The following is a 25,104-nucleotide window of genomic DNA, read 5'->3' on the forward strand; positions in this document are numbered from 1 at the left end:
GTTGCTGGTGTTGCTACTTCATAATGTGCTGGGTCTTGATGGGATTAACACAAACGGGCAACACATCTCAAGCATCCAAAGCTGTGTGCCAGTTTGGTGTTTTTACTTTTCGTTTTTACGCAGTCATCACCGTGATCAACAGCCATGCTCTTCAGGTCTCCATCTCCATCGCCAACTCGAACTCCGGAGTCTGGAGCTCTTCAGCGATCGGAGTTCCAGCTTTAGACGACTCCGATCTCCTAACTCCGAACTCCGATCGCCGAGAGATCTCGGTGATCGCTGCGCTGTCTGCCTTGGCTGAAGAGCTAATTTTCATGTCAGGCCGGGCAAAAGTTTATGAATGATAGCCAGAAAATGCCAAACCGGTATTCAAATTGTATTTATTTGATTATTTACCGATGCCATTGCTTAAATCTCGTTGTAAATTGATTAATGCCCGGGTACGGGCTCGTATCGCCACTGGTCATCGGTTGTCATTGTTTTCGGAAGTAATTAAGACCCAATCGGACGGGCCAGTGTAAATAAAACTCCAATCATATTTGCTTTGGCGTTTCGACACTCAAAAAATCACAACGCCAGCGCGATAAGTCGGTTCCAGTTCCAGTTCCAGCTATAGTGATAGTGATAGTCATAGTTATGGTTGGGCTCCGGGCAGTAGAACCCCGGGTGGACGCCACCCATAAACCTGCATCTATCTGCGATACGGGGCTCCCAGCTTGTAAATCAATAAACTACCGAGGAGTTCGGGCTTACGGCCCCCTAAATACTGTACGCCCAGTCCAAAGCCAGCCATTCATATCCCACCGATGTGACATATTCTGCTCTACAACAATTAATTGAATTGTTTGTACGGACATGTGTAGATACAAATGTATCTTTGTAGCTGTATCTGTATCTGTATCTTGAGCTGGAGCTGCGTGTGAACACGGCCACTCAATAACGCGCAGCACGATAACAATAATTTTTTCGACAATTTGACAGCTTTTCGGCTGCCGCAACGGTCGTCATTGAAATGGGAGGCTTCTGGGCCCAGGCTCAGTCCATAACATATTGTTAGATAGTCGGATAGGTAGATAAAAAACACACTTTTTTTGAGTGGTGGGGGAGGGGGGGGGGGGACTTTATAAAACTGGCAGCAGTCTCGTTGTCGCCACTGGCATGCTACAATGTTCGCCGCTGGAAAGTTAATTTTTCAGGCAACGAATATGTAATTAGCAGCCTGGTGCTAAGTTGCATGGGTATTTTGAGAGGAGTGGATAGAAGAAATCTAAATCTTTGGACGGGAGATGAACAAAACATTCTTTCGCATGATCAATTTGGTCACTCTCGAAATCTCAGCTGAAGTTTAGGGTTGCATAAACTGGTTTGGTGGGAGAAAACCGGCTCTCGGGGTTCTAATCAATTAAATCGATTGGCGCGATTTGAGCCAAAAAATAATTTGTTTGGAAAATTACTTAAGATCGGATAAACATGGATTCAAAATCTGCTGTGAAATTGAGGTAAACAAATAGGAAACAACCGGTCAATGTGGGATCTATTTTAAAAAAATGTATGTTCAATATTCCATAAGATTACTTAAATTGCTGAATAACTAGTGATGATAAATAATAGATTGAAGTAAAAAGTAGTTTTACTTATTACTGTATTAGGTGCGTAAATTCTTACATAATTTGAACAATAAAATGGCGTATATTTTCTATTTACCCCACAAATTAAAATTGAATTCCGCCGCCGTGCTGAACTCAATGTTTGGATTGCGTTTGAGGGGCTACACCTCTTCTGCGGATTCCTAATTAAAAGAATAGAATTCGCTGTTTTCTTGGGGGCCGGAGGAAATAGGGTCGCCAGGGCCTTAATAGCACTGCTTTCCCGTGTTTGCACAAAGATAAAAACCAGAAACTTTATAGCCAGCCGCAGCCAAATAGATAAAATGGAAATAATCAAGCAAAAGCGCGGCTAGGCTCTGATTTATGCGATATCTAGAGTCGTAGCCCCATGGGCTCCCCACTGATAAGGCACGCACCCCAAATGCGCCAAATTCCCTCCATTCCCAAACTGCATCGGCTGATTCAAAGCCCGAGGACTGGGGCCCTTGGAAAAGTGCAGTTTTCGGTATCTGTTTCTGTTTCTGTTTCTTACAGTGTTTCGAGTGCAAACAGCGACGGGCAGGGAGGGAAAAATGTGAATCACGATGAGGACGGCTGACGCGCCAAAAACTGATAAGGCCGCCAGGGAAAATCACATGTGAAAGTAGGGAAAAGGAAAATCTTGAGGCGGCTAAAGGTGCGCTGAGCGGCTGTGTATGCCGGCAAACACTCGCCAGATAAATTGTGAAACGGAAATGAAACACCTACGCAAATAGTGAAGACGGCGATGTTGTGCAGACACAGCCGCAAACAAGCAACATCCTAATTTAGATAAGAGCCGCTTTATGGCCCGAAGAAAGTAATTTCGATCCTTGAACCCATACATATACGAGTACATATATCCGCAGCGTTCTAATTAATGCAGCGTCCCGCTCGCCATCACCCTTTCGACCCATGTGCTCTAGTTTCGCCGTCACCTTTGGCTCCAGGTACATAAAGAACTATATACCCTATATACTATAGTTAGGTGGATGCTGGACTGTCGGGATGCGGTTCTTTGGGCCATTGTCTACGTGGCCGGGGCAGCCATAAAATTGGCATTGTTTTCTATGGTAAACACGCGCGCGATGCGGTCGTAAAACAAAAGACGCTTTTATGGTTACGCTCATTACGGCACACGCAGTACAAAGAACAAGATACACACGCAGCCGCAGATACAGATACGGATACCGATTCATAGACCCATGGCAAAATACCGGGCAGATACACCTCAAATTCGAAATGCCCCATAAAAAGCGGCAATTTTAAATTGTAATCGAAAAAACTTTCTATCTAATCTTAGCTGGGCACACAGTTTGTTAAAAGTATATTTAGAACATAAGGAACAAAAGTACAATTTTAGCGAATTTCTACGAAAACATTCAATCTAAGATGTTAAAATTCCCAAATGAATTTCATAGAAATTTTGATGCAAATTAGTTGAAAAGAGCCGAAACAAGATTTAAGTGCCAGCACGAACCGGATAATCTGAAATGTTATCTACTATTGAATAACATAAACAAAATATAAAGTTTTTTAGCTGGCGGCAACCTCCCTTTATTTTGCATACACTCCCCAGTTTCTTTATACAGTATATTCGTATAATTATGCCAAGCAGAATCGTAAAGTAAACTTCATGAAACACGGCAAGATCTCGAATTGTTTGCGCTGCATATTAGAACGTTGTGATCATCTGTTGCTGATGTTGCAAATGGATAAATAATCACTAATGAGCCCCGATAATTGGGTTAAGCCAAAAAATACAAAGTAAATAAGACAACGAAAAACCGTTTAAACGACATCGATATGGATGTCCAACGTAGTCCGTTGTCCGTCGGATGCCGGGTATTTTAATTTGTGTGAAAATATTGTTCAAACAAATAAATCAGCAATAACCAATAATAACAATAAAAATAAATATTATTCGTATTATGCCACTACGCCGATATAGATATATCTATCTGAGAAATGTTGGTCAAATGCGCCGGTAGATATATGTATGTGATTTTGTAAAGTCATTGCCACACGGCGCATGCGTCACATAAATGCTTAAAACAAACAGAAAGCGCAGCATTTTAAAGCCATATCAACAAAAAATCAAAACAAAGCGGGAAAAAAGTACTAAAGCAAATATTTTCCATAAATATCCATTTGGGGATGCGTTGGGCGCCAACAATTGAAACTAATTTAAAAGTTTGAGCATGGCTTAGCCGAGTATGGCCGACTGTATCAAAAACGCAGCCAATCTGAATCCGAATCCGAATCGGAGTCGGAGTCGGAATGTGAATCCGACCTACAGTGGCGCGCTTTTAAAGCAAATAAATAAATAGATAAATGACTAAAGGTAAATAAATACACATTTTTGGACTGCCTGGCATTACTATTTGCAGAGAGTCTACGCCAAAAAAGCACACATTTGATGCGCTCCGAACAACCAAAGTACCTACCAACCCAACGCCCACACCGCAAACATTAATGAGCCAAAGCCACTTGAATTGCCTGTGAAATACAATAAAAATATTAAATATTTAAGCACATTACGGTTATTAGAAGTGCACATAAGGATTTGAGTACATATGTGCTCAGTCACCGAAAGTGTTTGATGTTTAATGATCATCACGATGGCATATAGATATCCGAGTGGCAGGCCAAACAATTTAAAAAAGGTTAAATATTATGAATACCTCTGCTCAGCGAGAGATTTTTTCTGATTCAGTTTCGCTTATCTCTCAATCTTATCTAACCCATGGTTATTGTAAACAATTATTCAAGGAATTTGATGATTATCTAGAGTATGATAAAAATATTACTGAGTAACGACTTTATATGGCATGATCATTAGTCATTTTAATTGCACGGAAATGGGGTGACCAAAAAATTATGAGCGAAATTCCTGCAAGTGAAATATTTCAATCCATTTCATTGATAATTTGAAAGATGCGAAGTCAGTGCGCCTGGATGTAGGCTACACAAAACGTGCGGGGCAAAGGAACTGCTGCATTGACAAATGGAAAAGTAATGCGGAAATTCCCCGCATTTCCTCCCGCTCAGGTAGATCTTAATTGGGCAAAAGATTCATTGAGAAACGAGACAATTGTCCTTTTATGACACGCAATAATGAGCCTGGCTCACACACACTGGCACGGATTGGCACACACACGCACACAGATACACACAGATGCACACTCGCAGATACACTTGGCCAAGCGAAAGGGTTAAGCGGAATAGGAAGGCGTCTATGGTTTCTGGCCCGAAATTAGAATGCGTTTTATCCGGGGCCATAAACGTGGATAGATGGCCAGGATACCAGGAAGTGGCCGCCAACACGCGCTATCAATGAACTGTGGATGTTTATGTTTCGGGTTTCGGATTCAGGTAGGATGCAGTGGGATGCTCGGATGAGATGCGGATAATGCTGGCCAGATGCAGAACTGGGTCACTTTCGCAATGACTTGCCAAAAAGGTGAACTGCGCCGCTGTTCTGATGATTTGCTGCTGCCGCTCGCGATGCCTCGCCACGAATGCGAATGGGAATGAATGAGAGTGACATTGCCATACCTTAACCTCAAAAGGGAAAAAGCGGTGCGGATACGGAAAAAACTGGCTGAAAAAACACACACAGATATTATTAAATGTCTTGTTTGGGAGCCAAAGCAACCCAAGCCAAGCCAAGCCAAGCCATGCGATGCCATCCATGCCCAGCCCAGGCCAGGCCAAAGCACTCGGTCTTTTGTTTCTCTCGAAAAACAGAGCGCGTCGCATTCTCAGTCTCCCCAGAGGTTCGGTCTCCAGAACTCGTCTTAGTAGTTCTTTTTTCCACATTTTGCCACATTTTTTCCTTTTATTTTCTGATAGCACGCTACGGCGAGAAGGAGAGCGAGCGATTATTGATCGCATTAGGGAAAATCGTTAACTGTAACATGGCGTCGCTCAGCATTAGGCTAGGCCACTGCGGGTGTATCTGCAGCTGTATGGGTGTCCGGTATCTCTGGCCGTGTATCTGTGTCCGCGCGTTTGAGGGTGTGTGAGTGGAGGGCGTTGCTGACTGCGGCCTGGCCACGCCCCCCGCAATGGCTAGTTGCCTGGCAACCGGGCCTGCTCTGTTGATACAAGAGGCCAGCGGACCAATGCGCTTGCGCCGCAGCACCACTGTGTACGTAAGAGAACCGCCGCCTGTCATTGGTAACTCCGGCGAGGTGGTGGTGAGACGCACTATAGCGCCGGGCCATTGGCGAGAACGAGTCGGAGCTGGTGCTGCCCGGGCGCGCCGCTGCTGCAGCCGCCGTCGCGGCCGACGGCGACGTCGGCCGAGGCACTTGAGCGCGGCTCGAACAATATTTGTTGGCAGCAAGCGCAAGCCAAATAGTAGACAAGCGTTCCCCTCTGCAAACAGTCACATTCAAGAGCTCAAGCCAAAGAGACACTCGAGCGGACCAGCAGCTAAAGCGGCAACAGCAACAGCAGCAGCATCAGCCCAAAGCAGCAAAAGCAACAGCAGCAGCAGCAAAAGCAGCAGCACAGCACAGCACAACTCCCAGCTTCAGACTTCAGTGGCCAACAGCCAGCTAGATATTCACGTTCGTGCGTCGGTGTTTTGTGGCCGCTCGGTGCGGCAGACAACAAAAATACAACAAAAATACAACAAAAATACAACTAAAAAAAATACAAAGAAAAGCGAATCGAATCATAACAGGAAATAAATATATATTTTATATGATTATCCCGCACAAATAATTAAATCACGGTGTGTTTACAAACAAAGCTTAGATACAGATTCAGATTCGGTATCGGTATCAGAACCTTTCAGCCAACAAGTGACAAGTGCCGAAGTGCTCTCGATAAAATGCCAGATAGATGCAAACCGATTGAAGCAGTGATAGTGCACTGAAACCACAGTTGATATACAATATATCAGAGTAGAGCCACGTTTTAAAGACCTCCTTTTTGATTTTCGTTTTGACTAACGCGTTGCAGAACGCGTTGCCTTTTCCATCGATCCACCAGAGGGCAGCGCCTCCGACAGCCGGCAACATAACGGCGCAACTATTGAACAGCTTTCTGAAGGGTAGCCCCCACCAGACCACCATTGACATCATGCAGAAGCTCTACGCGGAGCCGCCTCCGAGCAGTGCTCCGGTGAGCATGGCCAGCTCGGGTGGCGGTGGTCCTCCGTCGGGCGGCGGTGGAGGCGGCGGCGGCGGAGGAGGAGGCGGTGGCCCGCCACCGCCCAGCAACAACAACCCGAATCCGACGAGCAACGGCGGCAGCATGAGTCCCCTGGCCCGATCCGCCTACACAATGAACAGCATGGGCCTGCCGGTGGGCGGCATGTCATCCGTTTCCCCCCAGGCGGCGGCCACCTTCAGCTCCAGCGTCCTGGACTCGGCGGCGGCGGTGGCCAGCATGAGTGCCAGCATGAGTGCCAGTATGAGCGCCAGCATGAATGCCAGCATGAACGGCAGCATGGGCGCGGCGGCCATGAACTCGATGGGCGGCAACTGCATGACCCCCAGCTCGATGAGCTACGCCAGCATGGGATCTCCGCTCGGAAACATGGGTGGCTGCATGGCCATGTCGGCAGCCAGCATGTCGGCGGCGGGATTGAGCGGCACCTATGGTGCCATGCCGCCGGGAACACGGGAAATGGAGACGGGATCGCCCAATTCCCTGGGCAGATCGCGGGTGGACAAACCGACTACCTACAGAAGGAGCTACACGCATGCCAAGCCACCGTACAGCTACATCTCGCTGATCACCATGGCCATCCAGAATAACCCCACCCGAATGCTGACGCTCTCGGAGATCTATCAGTTCATCATGGATCTGTTCCCGTTCTACAGGCAGAACCAGCAGCGCTGGCAGAATTCCATTCGGCATTCGCTGAGCTTCAACGATTGCTTCGTGAAGATTCCCAGGACGCCGGACAAGCCAGGAAAGGGATCATTTTGGACTCTGCATCCGGATTCGGGGAATATGTTCGAGAATGGGTGCTATTTGCGGCGACAGAAGCGTTTCAAGGACGAGAAGAAGGAGGCCATTAGGCAGCTGCACAAGAGTCCGTCGCACAGCAGCCTGGAGGCCACCAGTCCGGGCAAGAAGGATCACGAGGACTCGCACCACATGCACCACCACCACCACAGCCGGCTGGACCACCATCAGCACCACAAGGAGGCGGGCGGAGCATCGATCGCCGGCGTGAATGTTCTGAGTGCGGCGCACAGCAAGGACGCGGAGGCACTGGCCATGTTGCATGCCAATGCCGAACTGTGCCTCAGCCAGCAGCCGCAGCACGTGCCCACCCATCACCACCACCAGCACCACCAGCTGCAGCAGGAGGAGCTGTCGGCGATGATGGCCAATCGGTGCCATCCGTCGCTGATCAGCGACTACCACTCGTCGATGCATCCGCTGAAGCAGGAGCCCTCCGGCTACACGCCCTCCAGCCACCCGTTCTCCATCAACCGCCTGCTGCCCACGGAGTCCAAGGCGGACATCAAGATGTACGACATGAGCCAGTACGCCGGCTACAACGCCCTCAGTCCGCTGACCAACTCACACGCTGCCTTAGGCCAGGACTCCTACTACCAGAGTCTTGGCTACCATGCGCCCGCCGGAACCACGAGCTTGTGACATCACCAATACCCGCTGGCTTAAGGACGCGCGGAGCAGATGCTGCGCTCGCAGCAGCAACAGCACTTGCAGCAGCAGCACCAGCAACACCAGCAGCAACAGCAGCAGCACCAGCTGCATCATCAGCAGCAGCAGATGCAGCAGTCGGCGCAGCAACTGACATCCGCTTCCAATACACCAGCAACATCAGCAAAGGCCAGCGGCAAGGCGGGATCGGGATCGGGATCGGCTTCGGCCTCGGGATCTGGGTCAGGATCGGGTTCAGGATCGGGCTCTAACTACTCTCAGAAGCTGCAGCAGCAACAGCAACACCAGCAGCAGCAGCAGCAGCAGCAGGCGGCGGCAGCGGCGGCGGCGCAGCAGCAACACCACCAGCAGCAGCAACAGTTGCTGCAGGAACTGCAGGAGGACTCGTCGAACATCACCAGCGATCTGAGCGAGGAGCAACTGCAGCAGCACCAGGCGGCGCAGCAGCAGTTGTACAACAACTATCAGCAGTATGCCGCGGCGGCAGGCTACAGAAATTGGAATCACGGCCTGGCTTTCAATGGGGCCGCCGCCCTGCAGAATCTGCTCTAGCTATAGCTATAGATCCCGATCTCCACAGGCAGCGGCTTTGTTGCGGGCCAGCCAATTAGCGAGTGCAGTGCCGGTGGCTTTTAGCACCTGGCCGCATCCGCATCCGCCTCCGCAACCGCATCCGCATCCATATCCATCCTTTGAGCACGTGAGTCTGGGGCCGCAACTCGCACTTGTACATATAGAAATACCCATGAAAGGGCCGATCGAGAGCGCTGCCTTTTGAGTTGTTCAGTTCCAGTACTATATAGATTCTGTTCCGGGGGGTTATCTAATCGATACGGAGGAGGAGCGAAAGAAACCGTGATGTAGTTGTAAGTGCAGCAGAACTTTTGTTAACATTATTACGTTTTGCTAATACAAATACAAAATAATAATTCCGTGCCATTTGTTTTCGTTGTTTCGAAACAAGCAATAACAATCAAAGCGGTTATAACTGAAAATTTGAAAACACATTTTAAATGTATCCGAGAATGGAGAAGCTAGAGAGCAGATAGAGTGAAGGGATCGTGTGTAATGTTCTTTCAGAAAACAAAGCCCCAAATGAAACAGTCCCAAAAAGAGAGATACAAATACTAAGCCCTTTATCCAAAGGCAATCGCAATCGCAATCGCAATCGAATTCGAATCGCAAAAGATCAAAACCAAAAAGAAATCTAAAACCGAAATCATCATATTGAGCAGTCCAGTCCAGCAAAACCCTAAGAATCTTCAACTATCTAAGCAACAAAATCTGGCCATGCATAAGAAAACGACACGTTTTAACTGAATAATTTAACAAATTCCCATTTATATATACGCGCATCGATATACGCCAATATATCGCAAAATCCCGCATTTCATTTACATTATGTGTCTTCTGTTGTTGTACGAATTCGTTAGATTAAGGCATTTTGTAAATAATCTATAAATAGATACCTTTAAGCAGCCCCCTCCCCAAAACCCTCCCCCCAACCCAAAAAAAAAACCCAATTTAACTAAGGACCCATTGCAAGCAACCAACTTTTAACTAACTCGAGAATTAATCAAATTGTATGAAATTATGCCACACCACTTGAAAGTAAACATAATATAAATATAAATACTGTATAGCATTTAACGTTTAATTAGCATAAATACTGAAAGCAAAAAACAAAACGGAAAAAAAATCACATAAAAAGCGAAACTGCAATTATTATTCAATAATTTTTAATATTAGTTATATTGTGCGTAAAGAAAAATGAAATAAAAAGCCAATTGCAAACACGAAACAAAGACCCATTTTTACATTGAGCTAAGCTAATTAATTAAACTTGATAAAAAATAGTCTAAATATAAACACACACACACTGACAAACTGACAAAACACACACACACACACACACACTGACACTGACAGACACAGAAACAAATGAAAATTATTGTAAAATACACAATATAAAATTCAATAAATGTCAATGCAAGAATTAAAATCCAACTCTAAAGCTAGTAAAAATTAATATTATTATAAATCATGCAAAACAAACACAACGTCAACGTCAACGACAACCAAAATCGACTATTTTAACGTTTGAAATACAAGAAAAAGGAAAAAAAAAAAACAAAAAAGTATCATAAATTAGTTTTCATTTCCCCACCTTTGTTGACTCAAGCAACTGACCTCCAACAATCATTTATATATTGATTGGGCCGCCCGGATGGCTGACTATCTCTATTAACGATATCGACGCCATCGCCGCTATCAATGCAGCGAATTCGAATTGAACGACCGATAGCTGCGCTGAGCAGTTCCAGGAGTCGCTATCTTATCGCAGAGTATCGCAGATGCAGAGTGCAGTTTTCCACCACTACCGCGCCACGATAAACCCTTATCGCCGTGCACTCATAAATTGCAACGGAACAAGAAGGTAAACAACCAGGATGGGACCTGGATGGGTCCCAGGCCCAGGTCCCATTCCATCCCAACCCATTCCCTCCCGGACTTGACACACTGACTAACCCATCTCAGCCCAGCGGCAAGGGTAGTGGATATCTTCCGCCCGGCTCGACTGCCCTCTGTTTGCTTTCTAGTAATATTCATGGAGCACCTTTCCTATCGTGCACCTTATCGCCGCCATATAAACCGAGCAAGTCTGATCCGACGCAGTGCCCCCCGGGCGAGCTACTACTACCTCTTGATCAACATCGGTGTGATTCATTTGGAGGAATCTACGATCCAGGTCCTACGACTCTCGGACGCTCGGCAGGCATTAAAATTATTGCTTATCTAGAGCTGGGGCATGTTTGATGAGCAGTTGTCGCTTTTAATTAAGCAGGAAGGTCACCATTTTCTATATGTCCATACGCCGCATTTTATTTATACATGTGCCTGTGGGGGCAACTGGCTTTAATACATTTTTTATAGCCTCCAAGCCGACTGGAGCTGTTCCATAAAGAGTTCGCATTGTTGTTCAGCTGGGGTCGCGTCGTCGACGGCATTGGATTGGACTGGAAATGGAAATGGAAATGGGCACGGTGATAGGGGGGAATATGGGATATGGGATATGGGATAGGGGATTGTGGGCGACTTGGTCTGGGTCTCGGTCTCAGGAAAAAGCGACAACAAAATGGCGCTTCGTTTGTTGTCGCTTCAATTTCGATTTTTCCTTGACATTGTGACTGTCAGCGTTCTGGCGTTTCTGGAGTTTCTTCATTTTACCCCGGCTGGCAAACAACCCCATCTGGGCTGGCTTAGGAAATCTGTGTTTTGGGGTTGGTTTGGCTAAACTGACAACCACCCAGTGGTCCCACCACCCAACCGCCCAACCGCCCAGCCACCCACTCGAACCCCCACCGAGACCGTCCACAATTTATATATCGATGCCTTAATGCCAGACATGCGCGCTAAAGACGCTCCAGAGTTTGTTGAGCTCTCTAGACAAGGCAGCCCGGCTCGGCTATATTCCATATCTATATCTATATCTACACCTATACCTATGCATGAATGCCACGCCACAGACTGCCATCAATTTGCAATTATTTTTGCCGGAGACCGATTTAAAATTCTATTTCGACCAACAAGTTCAGCTGCACTCTCTCTTTCGCAAAACTGGCAGAACAAAGCCATTTCGAAAACGGCAAATAGGAAAAATTTGTCATGACATTTGTCTGGTCATTAAAAATGTATGATTGCCACAGTTCTGGGGGAAGTCATCGAAATAATGTCTGGGAACCCCCACTTTTTATATTATGTACATGCCTCTATTTGATAAAATGTATTATTTACACAAGCAAAATTCACCAAAAATGCCAAGTTTAAATTGAATTCAGAGTGAAAAGTTTCCAACACTTTACCAAAAGCAACCGAATTTCAGTTCGAGTTTCCCGCAGCACAGATTGTGGCAACAAAGTTGAATTCAGTCGAGTTTCTAGCCAAAAGCCCCGGCTGCTTTTGCTGCTAATAAAGAACCACAATCTTGTAGTAATATTCTAATGGAATATTTAATTTTAAAACGAGACACTGCCAACTCGGGGCGTACAAAGCGAGGAGAATCCCTGCGAATCCCAGCGTTGAAAAAGTGGTCGGGCAACCCTTTTTTCCCGAGCTTATGCCGGATGGATACACAGGAAGTAGTGCCTTTGCTCCATCCTCCATCCTCCCAGCTCCATCCTCCTCCTCCTTGAGTCCCAAACAGCAGGGCACTCAAAGACAGCACAGGTACACTCGATTAAAAAGGGCTATGCATTGGGATTGGACATACTGCTTCAAGACATAGTACATAACCATTAATGATTTGTTCATTTGCATATATTACTTCCAATAGCTGCAGCGCACAATGATGGGCAGTCTTTTATATTCGAAAGGCATTAATTATGTATGTTAGTAAGTTCACATTTTGCGCTGATAACGATCGTGTGTGTGCCATTAAGTTTGGCATGATTAATGCGATTGAGGCACTCAACGTTTTGCAATCTAGTCGGCTTACTGAATAGTAAGAAAATAGTAATACTGAAAACAAAACAGCAAAACTCCATTGCGGCAGTGCAGACTTCAATACTCGAGCGCCAAGAATAATTAATGGTATTTCAAATGCCTTGGGAATGTCTGTTGCTTTTTCGCAGTGTATCCACCTCCTGGTTGGAGGTCGTAGAATCGGGAGATGTAGTCGTGGATGTCGCTGCAGGGGCAGCACTCGCTTGGTTGGCTGCCTGGTTGGCTGGATGGCTGGATGGTTCCATCTCTCCACGTGGACCCCCATGGACCCGGACCCGCCTCAGCAAGCTCCACTCGCTTTGTGCACTGCTTTTTCATTATAATAATACTTTGTAATTAGGTTTTCGAAAGTTAATTAAAATTCGGTTATGAAAGCGGAAACTTTCTCATGAACGCTTCCGGTTATAAAAACGCATGATGGTGGCTGGGTGGTGGGGTTTTTTTGGGGGGGTTTTAGTCCTGGTGGGTGGGGCTACCCGGTTAGGCAAATGGAAAATGCCGGGGTAGAAAAAAAAGAAAGGGTAAAAGAATGAGAAGGGAAAAAGGATTTTCGGTCTACAGTTGAGACAGACAGGGAATAAAAGATGGAAATGTACAAGGAACCGAAAATGTGGGGGGCGCCTTTTGGGCAAGGGGGAAAAAAGGACACGGTGTGGATACAGCGGGTATGGCGGCTGTATAGCAGACAACGGACTGGCGCTCTCAACTTTGTTTCGAGCAAATTTTTGTGCAAACATTTCTGTGAAATTAAAAAATACATATTATATTTTAATGAGCAAAATGGCTGCCTGCCATCGTGTTGTCACGTTTTAATGCCAGCCGCGCCCAGAAACGCAAGGTTGCCATTGCCAGGCATTGCGAACGGGATAATTAAAATGATGACTTGAAAATAAATTGCTGTTATCTCTGACCAACAGGCTGCCTCTGACTCTGCCTCTGCTGCGTTGTTCTGTGCTGTTCTGTGCTGTGACCCCACCCAAAACCGTTGCCGGTTGTCGATGACACGTCGATGTCGACAGCGCCCCATCATTATGAAGTGGGTGGGTGGGCCGCTGGTGGCCCAGGTCCTCGTCCTGGCGAGTGTCCTCGGTGTCCTCGCTGTCCTTTTGGCGGGTCCGTTGCTGTGTGTGTGCTCTATCAGCGCCTGCCGCTGCTGCGTGCTTGAGAACGACACTTACGGATTAGGCCAGCACCATCAACAGCAGCAGCAAGAGCAACAGCAACAGCAACGGCAACTGAAGCACCCAACAGCAACATCTGATGTCCTTTTGGCCGCTGCAGCCTGTTCCTTGCTGCACTGTTCGCTTACTTGTTTATCTAAAACATTCCACACATAATTAGCAGCAAAGCTCTGCAGCTCCACACCCTCATTTCCTGGCTGGCAAATTGAAATTAATCCGCGAAACCTTACGCTCGCAAATGCGGGCACGTGTCCTTCAGCGCAAAGGAGTTCCAAAAAGTCCTGCCACGCGTCGTCCTCCGCCCTCGACAATCAAAACATTACAAATCTGTATGGGCCGAGTGTGAAATCTGCTGGGCATTATCTGAAAACAAAGTGCCATACGTTTTGCCCGATATCTTGGACTATATCTGCTGCCGATGATGGCCGGCAACAGCGGGCTTAGCTGCAACGTCAACGCATTAATCACGTTTCGGCATGGGTATGGATGGTATGGTGTGGTATGGGTATGTTATGGCTTGGTATGGTGGCATGGGGATCGCTGGGGAGTGGGTGGTTGCCCATTTGTGGTTGGTGGGTGGCTCGGTTCGGGTCGGCTCGGTGGGTTGACAGTGACTGATGTGCCGGGAATGGGGCGGGTGGGCGGTCAGAAAGGCGGCTTATCGATTGGCAGTTCGAACACACCTTTATCGTGGAGCAGCAGCCCATTCGATTGGATGAAATTTCAGACGACCACATGGCTGGCATCTAATAATCAAATTGCATTTTGACAGGCCAACAGCATGGGAGTGTGGGATGGAACTCATTAGGAGCTGAGTATGATGAATGAACACAGGACGCTGTGTTTGGCCAGCGGCAGAAAGTCTTATTGGAAATGTTTAAAGCCACCGCGATGGAAAATGGAAAAAGTATCCGGAAAGCGTACAGCATTCCGACCGAACGAGTGCTCCGCATCGCAGATTGATTATTTATTTTCGTTTTAATTAAAACTCGCACGAAATGCACTTGCAATGTTTTTCATTTAAATGCAATTAAGTTAATGCCCGGCAAAAACGGCGGAGAGTGTACAGATACATTTAGCATTTGGCAAAAATCAAATCAAAATCTCGTATTAAATTAATTCGATTTGTTTGAAAATGTGTTTGCATACGCAGGCGAAATTAATGCGAAAATGGGGAGTGGGCGTGGGCGTGGCAGCTGGTCCATCCGGTTCCGGTTGCGAATACCGAGCAGCGGAAAGCGGAAACGGACATGGTCATGGTCCGATTCTGCTCGGTTGTTTGCGGAAAACGCCTCACTGCATAAATGGACGAGTGAGTGATTGAATGGGCTCCACAGCCACATTCACATCCACATCCACACTCACATGCACACAACGGACAACAAGGATAAACAAATTTGGAAGAGGCAACAGTTTCATGCAATCTAATTCACAATTAATGACAAATTCCCTGCCACTTACGAGGCTACGTGGGCATGTGTATGTGCGTATCTGTGTGCTGCAAGCGAAAATATTTGCACAATAATTAATTGAATAATGTCAATAAATTTTCAACACATTTCCTCACTCACACACACACACACACACTCACTGTGAGCCAAACTTTCCCAGACTCACACATGTCCGTGCACAGGACAAACACATTTGCGTACGAAGGAGCAAGGGAGTCGAGTCCTGGCCCGCTTCCAACTTGGGACAATGTGCTCGCCAACTGGACAAGTTTGTCTGCCATTCCTCGACCGACCATCCAACGGACTCGTTCCGGCTGCGAATCCGGCTCTCCGCCGCTCCTGCCCTCCAGCTGCCCAGCTCTCCAGCTCTCTAGCTCTCCGTGGTGGTGATGGTGCGATTAGGCGAAACGAATCAACAAATCAACACACTCAGCAAATTCGTCAGCAGGATGCGGATGCCGTTCGCCACTGCTGGTGCACATTGTGTCTCATTTCCATTTTCAGCAGGACCAAGAGCAAAAGCAGCACGACCAGCAGCAGCCGACGTCGACTGTTCAAAAGTTTGTCTTTCAATTTCGAAAATGGTATTTGTCAAGTGGGCGCCACACCCCCTGGGCGCCAATCCGCCCACTATGCCGCCCCCCACTTGCACCACCCTTCTGTTGGGCTTTTGGATTTGCATAGCTCAGCAGGAGCAGCTCGCCTGGACCGCACCGAACCGCTTGAATCGTAGGGTCCATGTGTGTCCTTCAAATGGCTCAAGTGGCGTTGAGCAACAGCCCCGGGAAAAGGCGACTCCGGCTGACACACAAACCGGCTGCCCTAATTCCGGGCTTTTTCCTGGCATCTCGCATGTGAGCGCCGCTTGTTTTACTCCGAAAAACATCCGAGTTGGTCAGCATGGGAAGGATAATAAGGCCTGGTTGTGGTCGGTATTCAAATGCACGGGGTTTTAAGTTAAGCAACTGCAAAGCAAATTATCAAAGGAAGAAGAAATTAATTGATTAACTTTTTGTCTTTGCAATAATTTATTTTCCGAAGCCAATCTGCTTCTGTATAGGAATATAGGATAGGTAAGTGGACAAAAAGTATGTAAATGCATCAACTCCATCTGATTCACTGCGCTTCTAAGTACACTTATTCAATTGATACGAATTGTTGTGGATGAGATACTTTCAGTCGATGAGATACTTTCGTAGGAGAATGCGCTGGCATCCCCTGCCCTGCAGGCTCGATCCCCGATTCCATTGATGAATGGCTAGGGAAATGGGATGAGCAGGACGGACAGGACAACAGAACCGATCTGGCATGAGAGCGGCCGAGGTAGGATCCCCATGCAATTGTTAAGCCAGCTAAGCCATCAAAACAAGGACCATTCAAAGCAGCGACGACTCACGGCATCTTTAGCCAATAAAGAAAACAGGATAAGCCATCATTTCCGATTTGCAAGTCAAAAGGATGTAAGCAGGCGGAATTCCCCGCAAAACATCAAATGAGCAAATGAGCGGAGAGTCGGGGGAAATGCACTTTTCCATGTCATGTGTTCGAGAGTGCTCAAACAGTTTTTCCGGCCAATTGAGCAGGGGCCACAACAACTACCAGAAGTTGCCACAGCCGGAGTGGAAGGTGGGAACCCCGGTGGCAAAGCTCACCGCATAGCACATGTAAATGTCAGAGCTGGCAAATCCTACGTAATTGATCGGGCCCATGGAGCGAAGCTTACCGACTGTCGCCGCGGGTGCAATCCCAATAAAAATCGAAATCCGTAATGCTGCAGCTCTCCGGCGGCTAAGTACCTGCTCGGCACTCGGGCACAATGGGCGCCCATTCATAAGGCGACTGTCAATCATGTCTAACCCGTCGACAAAACGTCGCCGCGCCGCAGAATTTGGTGCCACCCCGGGGAAAATTCGTGCAGATGTTCTAGGGTCACGAAAAACAAAAAACGAAAAACAAGAAACAACACAAAAAGAAAGGTCTTAAACCTGACTGACATGCAAATAAATGTCAGGTGCAAGTCCCGGGGTCAGATCAAAGTCTTGAAAAGTCCGCGGCCCAAATGCTAACAGCAGGTCAACTAGCGAGCTCAAAATATTTTCCACATTATATATCCACTAGCTGTTATCTCTGCGTAATGTGCCAATATTTTTACATGTTAAACAATTGTCGCTGCCCCTTTATGGCCCTCTGGCCCGAGCACTGACAACTAAATTAAGCCATTTGTCACAGCTTATTTTCACATATGCTGGCATTTAGCACGCAGGTTCCTTCGAAAGTGCACCCACCATCCGCGGAGGGGGCGGAATAATCCCCGGAATCAGACTCCGTCCGGCGGTGGTGACTGACGCCTTTTGATTGGAAATATCCCGGCGTGGTCGGGCATTAGAATAACAGCAACGGAAATCCAATGAAAACAAAACCGCCCATCAACACCCTCGAAATAAATTGCCATGACATGGAAGTGCCAGTGAGTGGGTGGGTTATGTCGATTTCGTTGTGGGTTCTCCTGCCTCGCAGGACATAAAGGAGTTGTGTTGTTTTTGTTATTGTTGCTGATGCTGTTGTTGCTCTTGTTGCTCGTGTCTTTGTGCCAGGAAGACCCTTGGACCCCGGAACTCGTGTAGCATTTAATTGAAATGGGCGCGAGCGTTTGTTTCTGCATTTTATGCCCACTAGCCGCATTAAAGTGCTAATGCACTGTTGTTGTTCTTGGCCAGGACAACCCCTAAACCGGCCAACAACAAAACGCCCGTCTGCCCTCACACCCCATTCACGAACAATCAACCCCAAATAATAGCAAGGATTATGCCATACATCAGGACGAAGGCTTGGGTGCCTGCTCGAAGGTCCTGGCTACACTGCGCGCGGCGTACCGAGTCCTGGCGACAGGACGCAGGAGCGATAGAGACAGAGTGCATTGTCCTGGCGGCGCAGAGGAACGTAAACGTGTGATTGAGGAACTAGAAATACTCTTCCAAGAGGTAATATTCAATATTTTCAGATCGATACCATCTATCTATCTATGTCATACAGAAAGTCAGAAGGAAGCTCAATAAATCTGTGCTGGGCGATAACCCAGTAACTTGAAATGCAATATCTTTAAGCCTCAAGTTTTTAAATTAATCAATAGTGCGTTGCAGTGCTGGCAGAGTATACAAATAGTTTCCCACATGGTCTTCGTTTTTCCCAAAGGGGACGCTTTAGCCGGCGGATTCCTCTTCATCATCGTCATTTTGCAACGACGTCCCCTTCCAATTCGCTTGGTCTCGTATTCTCGTTTTTGGTGTATGTTTTGAGGCTACAGATATCAGGGCAATAAAATAATTGCGACAATAAGCGTTTCATTATTCATTTGTGTGACTGCAAGGGGCGAGCAATTTGTGAGCAGGTCGACCCACCGGGTGGTGCGGCGGAGGCGGGAAAAGTCGACCCGGGATGGAGTGAAATGCGGTGACGGATACGGATCGGCACTGATTGCCGGGGTGGTGACTGGCCTGAGCTGATGTTAATCCAACTGTGCTCGGTTTTCCTGGCTCTCAGGCCCGTTGCCGTTTTAGCAGTTAATAGTTTGGTACTCCGGCCCGGCACTGAACTTTGATTTTCCCATTTCGGAATGAATTAGGTTGGCATAAAAGGCGGAGGAGGGTGGCTGACTGGCTGACTGGCTGACGATCTTGATTTGATTAGGCCGGCGTTAATACAATTGATATTCCAGCGATGGGCTAATATACAACTGCGTTTAGCCTTTTTTGTTTGGGTTGCTGTTACTGTTGTTGTGCTCTAAGCCGCACAAAGTCGCTGCAGTTGGCTGATTGCTTTTTTATTCCGACATTTGTTTGCCTGCCAGAGGATAAGCCAATTGGAATCTGGACTCTTCAAACTGCCGGCAGACACTTCAAGCTAATTGCAGGCATTTCTGCATTAATCTGGGATAAAATGCGAAGAAGGCGAAGAAAAGCGAAGAAGCTTGGCCCCAACCAACTTCAATTGATTGGCCTGGCCAATTGCAGTTTAATCTTTCGTCTGCCCTTCGATTCCGCTTAATTGCACGCTTGGGTCAACTGTCTGTCTTGGCCGAAAGGAAAATCGCTGGAAATAATTATAATTGAGGGCTCGGAAGGCGCTTGAATTTACATTCTTTTCCTACTTGCAGAAGAAGCGCAGAAACTCATTGGGAATTTCTTAATTGAGTTTGCATAATTAGCGCGGCTAATCGTCATTGAATCTGCATATTAATTGGGTCTGCTTTTTAGGTGAAACTTTGGCTTTAATCGGTGTGCCAGTGTCAATGACACCTCTTCGGCACTTGCTGTGCGATTTTAATTTTGTGCATATATTTGTGTATTTGCATTGACAAATGCACAGTCAAAGCTGCAAATAAACAAAAGGCGAATAGCCACCCAGAATATCTCCTTCCGATTCGCAGTTGTGTGCCCAAGCCCTATATAGTACACAATACAGTCTTCAAATGCGCTGCTACCTTGCGCTTGTTATTACAGCAAACAAATGAAAGTGAAAGCACAAATTTTGCAATGCTTTCGCTTTGCTTTTTGCTTTTTTTTGGAATACTGTGGAGTACTACTGCTTTTTTCCCGCTTTCATGGTTGTGGACGAAAGACGAGGAAAGCGCGACGTTCGTTCACTTTGGTGCCAAAATTGCTTCCGAAATCAACTAGAATGTGTATGTGTGTGTGTGTGTGTGTTGGCCATGTTGTGTTGGCCATCCCAAACACACCAACACATCCACGCCGAAGCCCAGCTAGAACCGAAAGAGCCATGGAAGAGAGCTGGAGCTCGGCTGTCGAGTTTGAGTTTGCTGCTCAAATATTATGCGAACGCAAATATTTTTATTTAGTAAATGTCATTTATTATTTATGTTTATTCGAGCACTTATCTAGCGCTGCTTAACAACTTTGGCTCTAATGCAGCCAGGGGAGTGGAATGTGGCAAGTTGCCGATTGCGGGGTGGCAAGGGGGCAAGAGCAAGGTCGATCCAATTGGATCGAATCGAGCCGCATCGCAAAGCGGAATCAACAAGAAATCCAACCGGCATCGCATCCAGGAGGCGGAGGACACGCCCACGCATGGTATTTCAGGCCAGGACGATTGCAGAGGATTCAGGACGACTCCGGATGGCGGCGGGAATAAATTTAAACTCAAACTAAACTTGCGAGTAAATAGAAATACAAAAAGGCAAACAAAAACAATGCCGCTGTGCCAGTAAGGATGTCGGTGGCGAGAAGGCAATCCCGCTCCCACTTCCATCAGTACACTAAAAAAACTAAATAGATATTAATTTATATTGATGAAGTGTAATAAGTGATACTTATGAGTCTCTAATTTACTTGCCCCAAAACGTGGCATTTAATGTAGAGTTTGAACTAAAAATATGAAACTTTTTTTAATGCTTTAGCCAAGGGTAATACCCAAATCATAAAATAGTGGTGGTCCTGGTATTTTTTCCAGTGCAGCCGGAGTCGCAGGCAAATGGCGGACAAAGTGTACACAAGCCGCCGTCTAGCGCATGTCTGCCAAGTGCGAAATGGGGGCGACCTGCTGCTCCCGCTTCTCCTGCTCCTCCTGTTCCTCCCGCTCCGGCTGCCCCCAGCTCCTCCGAATCCCCGCCTGCAGTCGCTGGCTGCCAATATTTGTGATTGTTTCGTATTCGATTTTCATAGCGGTGCAGTGTCCTTGGCGGCGAGGATGGGAGTGCGGGAGTAGGGAGCTGGAATCGAAGTGGGTACACATCGATGGTGGGGCTATGTGCATTGGGGGAGCTGTGGAACCCTGGAACTGGAGCTCTCTATGAATGACTTTTTCTTTTTTGTGGCGGCTCCTCTGTGCGCCCGCTCTTGTTGTTCTTGTGCTGCTACGATTATTGTTATTAGTCGAGCAAACAAATTGGTAAATAATAAATATTTTTCAGTTAAATATTGTTAGTAGAATGCCTCTTGCGGACTTGCAGGGCCAACTAGCTGCGGCACGAGCCTTCTTTTTTCCCGATTTTTATTGCCACAAAGTGTGAGCGGTGGAGTGGTGGATATGTAGATCTCCTGAGTAGGCCAGGCCACATTGCCAATGACTTGCGCTTTCGTCCATGTGTACACACGGAGTGGTGTTTATGTGTGTGCCGAGGGAAATTGGTAGCCCACATTTACAAAATCAGAAAAGCGCTTGATTTGTAAAATATTTGCTTTGCGCAAACGAACGCAGCACAGCAATTGTTCAATTCATACAGGCATTGGAGCTCCTCCTGCTCCTCCTCTGTTTCCGTCTTCGATTCCAACTTGGGCCACACAGCTCCCTGGCTTGGAGCTGGAGTGCCAGTGCTGGTGCCGGTGATGTTGTCGTCATGTTTGAAAATGTTTATGGAACGACACCTGTAGGTGATAATAATAAACAATCGAAGCACGACGCCCACGACAGCCAATCGATGTGTTTTTGGTAGGCACATTGGAGCAGGCACACATACTCGTATGCATAGGTAAATATGAGGATTACAATTAGCTGGAGCTCTAGGGAGTCACTCCTCTTACAGCGGGCGATTTTCTCTGACATGATAGTTGGAAACTGGCCGTACGATAAGGGGATGCACTGGATTTAGCAATCTTCTATCTTGGCCACAGATAAGATACTACAGAAATAGTTGCAGATTAGTAGTTGATTGGATCTGAGTTGTACGGCAGACTAGCGATTTATGAGCTCTACTGATACTCCAGCGAGTGGAAATGTAATTAGCATACCTTTAATTTATACAGGATTTGAAATATCTTTCGGTTTTGCTAAGTGGGCTGCTCCTTAAGGCTTTCCTGAGAACTTTACCAGTGGAATCCCCGTTAATGGCCAGCCCATGTAAGAGGGCAGGAGTTTCTTGGAATTTCGCTGAGGCTTTTGCTTTTCACACCGGATTCGAGCTTCCAACGCACTCAGTCGGTCAAGCCTTTTTTTTTAGCCCTGGCTTTGTTTGTTCATTTGAGTGGTTTTGGTTACTTTGACGCACTGTGATCTTAATTTTTCGCTACAAAAGCCGCAGCAGGGCAAACAATAATTTGGATATTCAAATGCGGCTGGGTGTTTTGAAAATTTGAAAATGTATCCAAGATCGACGATCGCCGGATGTTCGTGGACTATTTGCGAAAGCATTAAGAGGGGATTGTCCCGGATTGTCATCGCACTCCAACTCCATGGGAAGTCTTGCTTTGCTTTCTCAAGTGGGCTGGGTGGAGTTTTACGGCGTTTTAATAAACCCCAATGCGGCGGCATACTTATTTTGTACACTTCTCGGAAAAGTTGTAAATTGCACTTTGTAAACAAGTAAAGGCTGGGCATGGAATGGCGGAGATTCAACGACGTCGTTTATCTCTGGCGTGGCAATGTGATAAAGCCGCGGTCCGCGTGGAAGCCACCTCATTATCTGGATCAGGTACCGCGACCTGGGCACTGGGAACAGGAAGACGTCCAAGGCACTCGTATGTCTGTATCTTGAACTGGCGTTGGAGGTGCCTTATCTAATCTCGGGCTGCATAAATGCAAATAACGAAGATCGCTACGTTCGCCGTACCGCTGTACTTCTATACCGCTCTGCCGCTGTACCGCCGTGTATAATGAGGCAGTTGTCGAGGCTATGGCGATAAGCCCGTTGGTAAATGCATCCGGAGAGAAGACAACGACGACAGCGACGACACACCGTGCAAACAGTCCCAAGAACAGAGCAGATTCTTTCTTCTGCCGGGCCAGCCAGCCGCACAGATAACAATAAAATAACGCGAAAAGGTCGGGCCTGTGTGCTCGGCTATATATAGAGCGTTGGCTCAGACCCGGGACTTCTTCTTCTTCTTCTTCCTCTCCGGGAGACTCAATCTGCTCCGGCTGTTATCGGCCCCACATATACGGCTGCTGATTAAGGCAAGAAATACAAAATGGTGACTGCCTTGGGAATACTCGTATGTGAACCGCTTGTTGACCCAACTAAAGGGCGGGGTTGTGGTGCACATATAGGTGTACCTGGCTCTCCAGCCTGGCTTAATTAAGAACAAGTTGGCAAACATGACAGACAATGAAAATAGTTGGCCTTGCTTATCGCGCCCTATCGGGGGGCGTAGTGGGTGGGCGGCAATGCGATTACTTTCCCGCAGGACAACGACCATCGCCAGTGCCACACACCAAATGACAGGCCGAAGCTGAAATACGGAGGTGATTTTCTAGTCAGCCGAAGTTCAAGTAATAGCTGAAGCACATACTTTGCACTGCAAGGTATGCAATATCCTTATCCATGAAGTTTCTCCAGATGTGCTTTTTAAGTCATGCAAAATGATCCAACCCTACAAGCTTCATAAGTTGTGTAGGCTACAGACTAAATTTATTAGTCTTTATGCCCTCGAATGCAGTATGCCCATCTGGGATAGAGTATCTGATTATTGGACCTCGTCTGCTTAGCGTGTCTGGTTGCCATTGCTGTCCACATGCATAATACGCCTGAAACCCTGTTCCGTGTGTGTGAGTGGTGGCGATGTGTTGGCGAGTCCTTATGACAATTTGATGAGGACGTTATTTACACTAGTTAAAAGCTACGACTACGACTACGCTACACCGCCCCTCCGCCCGGCCCTTCTATCGCGGGGTTGTCAATAAAAAGGAAATAAGCAGTTGGATCCATACCGAATCCGGATCCGGGCACCCGACCCCAGCTCGCTGCCCCAATGGAGCTGACACTCGCATGACAAGCAACCATTTCCATGGTCCAGTCCCGTCGAATATCGCGCCACCGTTCCTCTAGACCCATTTTCCATACCCATTCCGATTCCCTTTCCAATTCCCATGTCCATGTCCATTTCCATTTCGATTTTGATGGCGATGGCCGTTGGCTCGACCGCCGCCTGCCATTTTTCCGTATACGCGCGTATCCAATCAAGCATATATCGTTTGTAGCTAGGCTATATGCTATATCCGCCCAAATGTGGGCGTGTGCGTGGTGGACGTGGTCAACATTCCGTTGATTACGTATACGACTGGGGCGCCAATCAACCAAATGTCAACGTCAGCGACGCGACGTTTGTCATGTTGACTGTTTTATTGTCGCTGTTGCTGTTTCAGTGCTGTTTCAGTACTGTTTCTGTGCCGCTTGCGCTGCTCCTGCATAGGAAAACGCCTGAAATGTCGCCGAACAACAATGCGTTTACATTTTTTCTCGTGGCCCGAATCAATATTAGTAATTTGAATTATTCAGAAGTCAAATATGAAGCTTTAATGGCCAAACAGCGTGCCCGCACACGAGGCCGAAAAACCCCCAGTTGCAACCCCCTTCTGGAAAACTGACCACCCCCATACCCCAAAAACCATCCCAATCTCGACCCCCATTCCCTCCATTTTCGCTCTCTGCTGCCCATTGGATGTCCATGTCCTCCTGCCGGCGACAACTCAATAATTTGGCGAATCGCCCAATTTAATGCGGGGCATCCGAGAGGGGAGTGGGTGTTGGCCAAGTCGGAACTGCAACTCCGGAACCTGCCGCCATTGTCTACGGCTCTACGGTTCTCCGGCTCTACGGTTTGGGGCACAGTCGTTGCGCAGGTAAATACGTCAATTTAAATCCGTGGATTGGATTGTAAGTCAATGTTTGACTTTTGCTCGCTGATTGATTGCTCAAAAGCAACAGCAGCAGTAGCAGCAGCATCGCCAGTTGCTGCA

At 47.2% G+C, this 25,104-nt stretch overlaps 2 protein-coding genes across 2 annotated transcripts; both read left to right on the forward strand.

Annotated features, from left to right (window-relative positions):
• The first annotated feature begins 5,955 nt into the window (after window positions 1-5,955).
• LOC6555453 (protein fork head) lies at window positions 5,956-9,975 on the forward strand. The gene has a single exon (XM_001981417.3). It carries the CDS (start codon window positions 6,720-6,722, stop codon window positions 8,253-8,255), a length of 1,536 nt encoding a protein of 511 aa, XP_001981453.3. The 5' UTR covers window positions 5,956-6,719; the 3' UTR covers window positions 8,256-9,975.
• LOC113564839 (GATA zinc finger domain-containing protein 10-like) lies at window positions 8,274-9,975 on the forward strand. The gene has a single exon (XM_026983716.1). It carries the CDS (start codon window positions 8,295-8,297, stop codon window positions 8,832-8,834), a length of 540 nt encoding a protein of 179 aa, XP_026839517.1. The 5' UTR covers window positions 8,274-8,294; the 3' UTR covers window positions 8,835-9,975.
• Window positions 9,976-25,104: the final 15,129 nt, after the last annotated feature.

This window comes from Drosophila erecta, unplaced genomic scaffold, assembly GCF_003286155.1.
Source record: "Drosophila erecta strain 14021-0224.00,06,07 unplaced genomic scaffold, DereRS2 tig00000000-arrow-pilon, whole genome shotgun sequence".
Classification (NCBI taxonomy): domain Eukaryota; kingdom Metazoa; phylum Arthropoda; class Insecta; order Diptera; family Drosophilidae; genus Drosophila; species Drosophila erecta.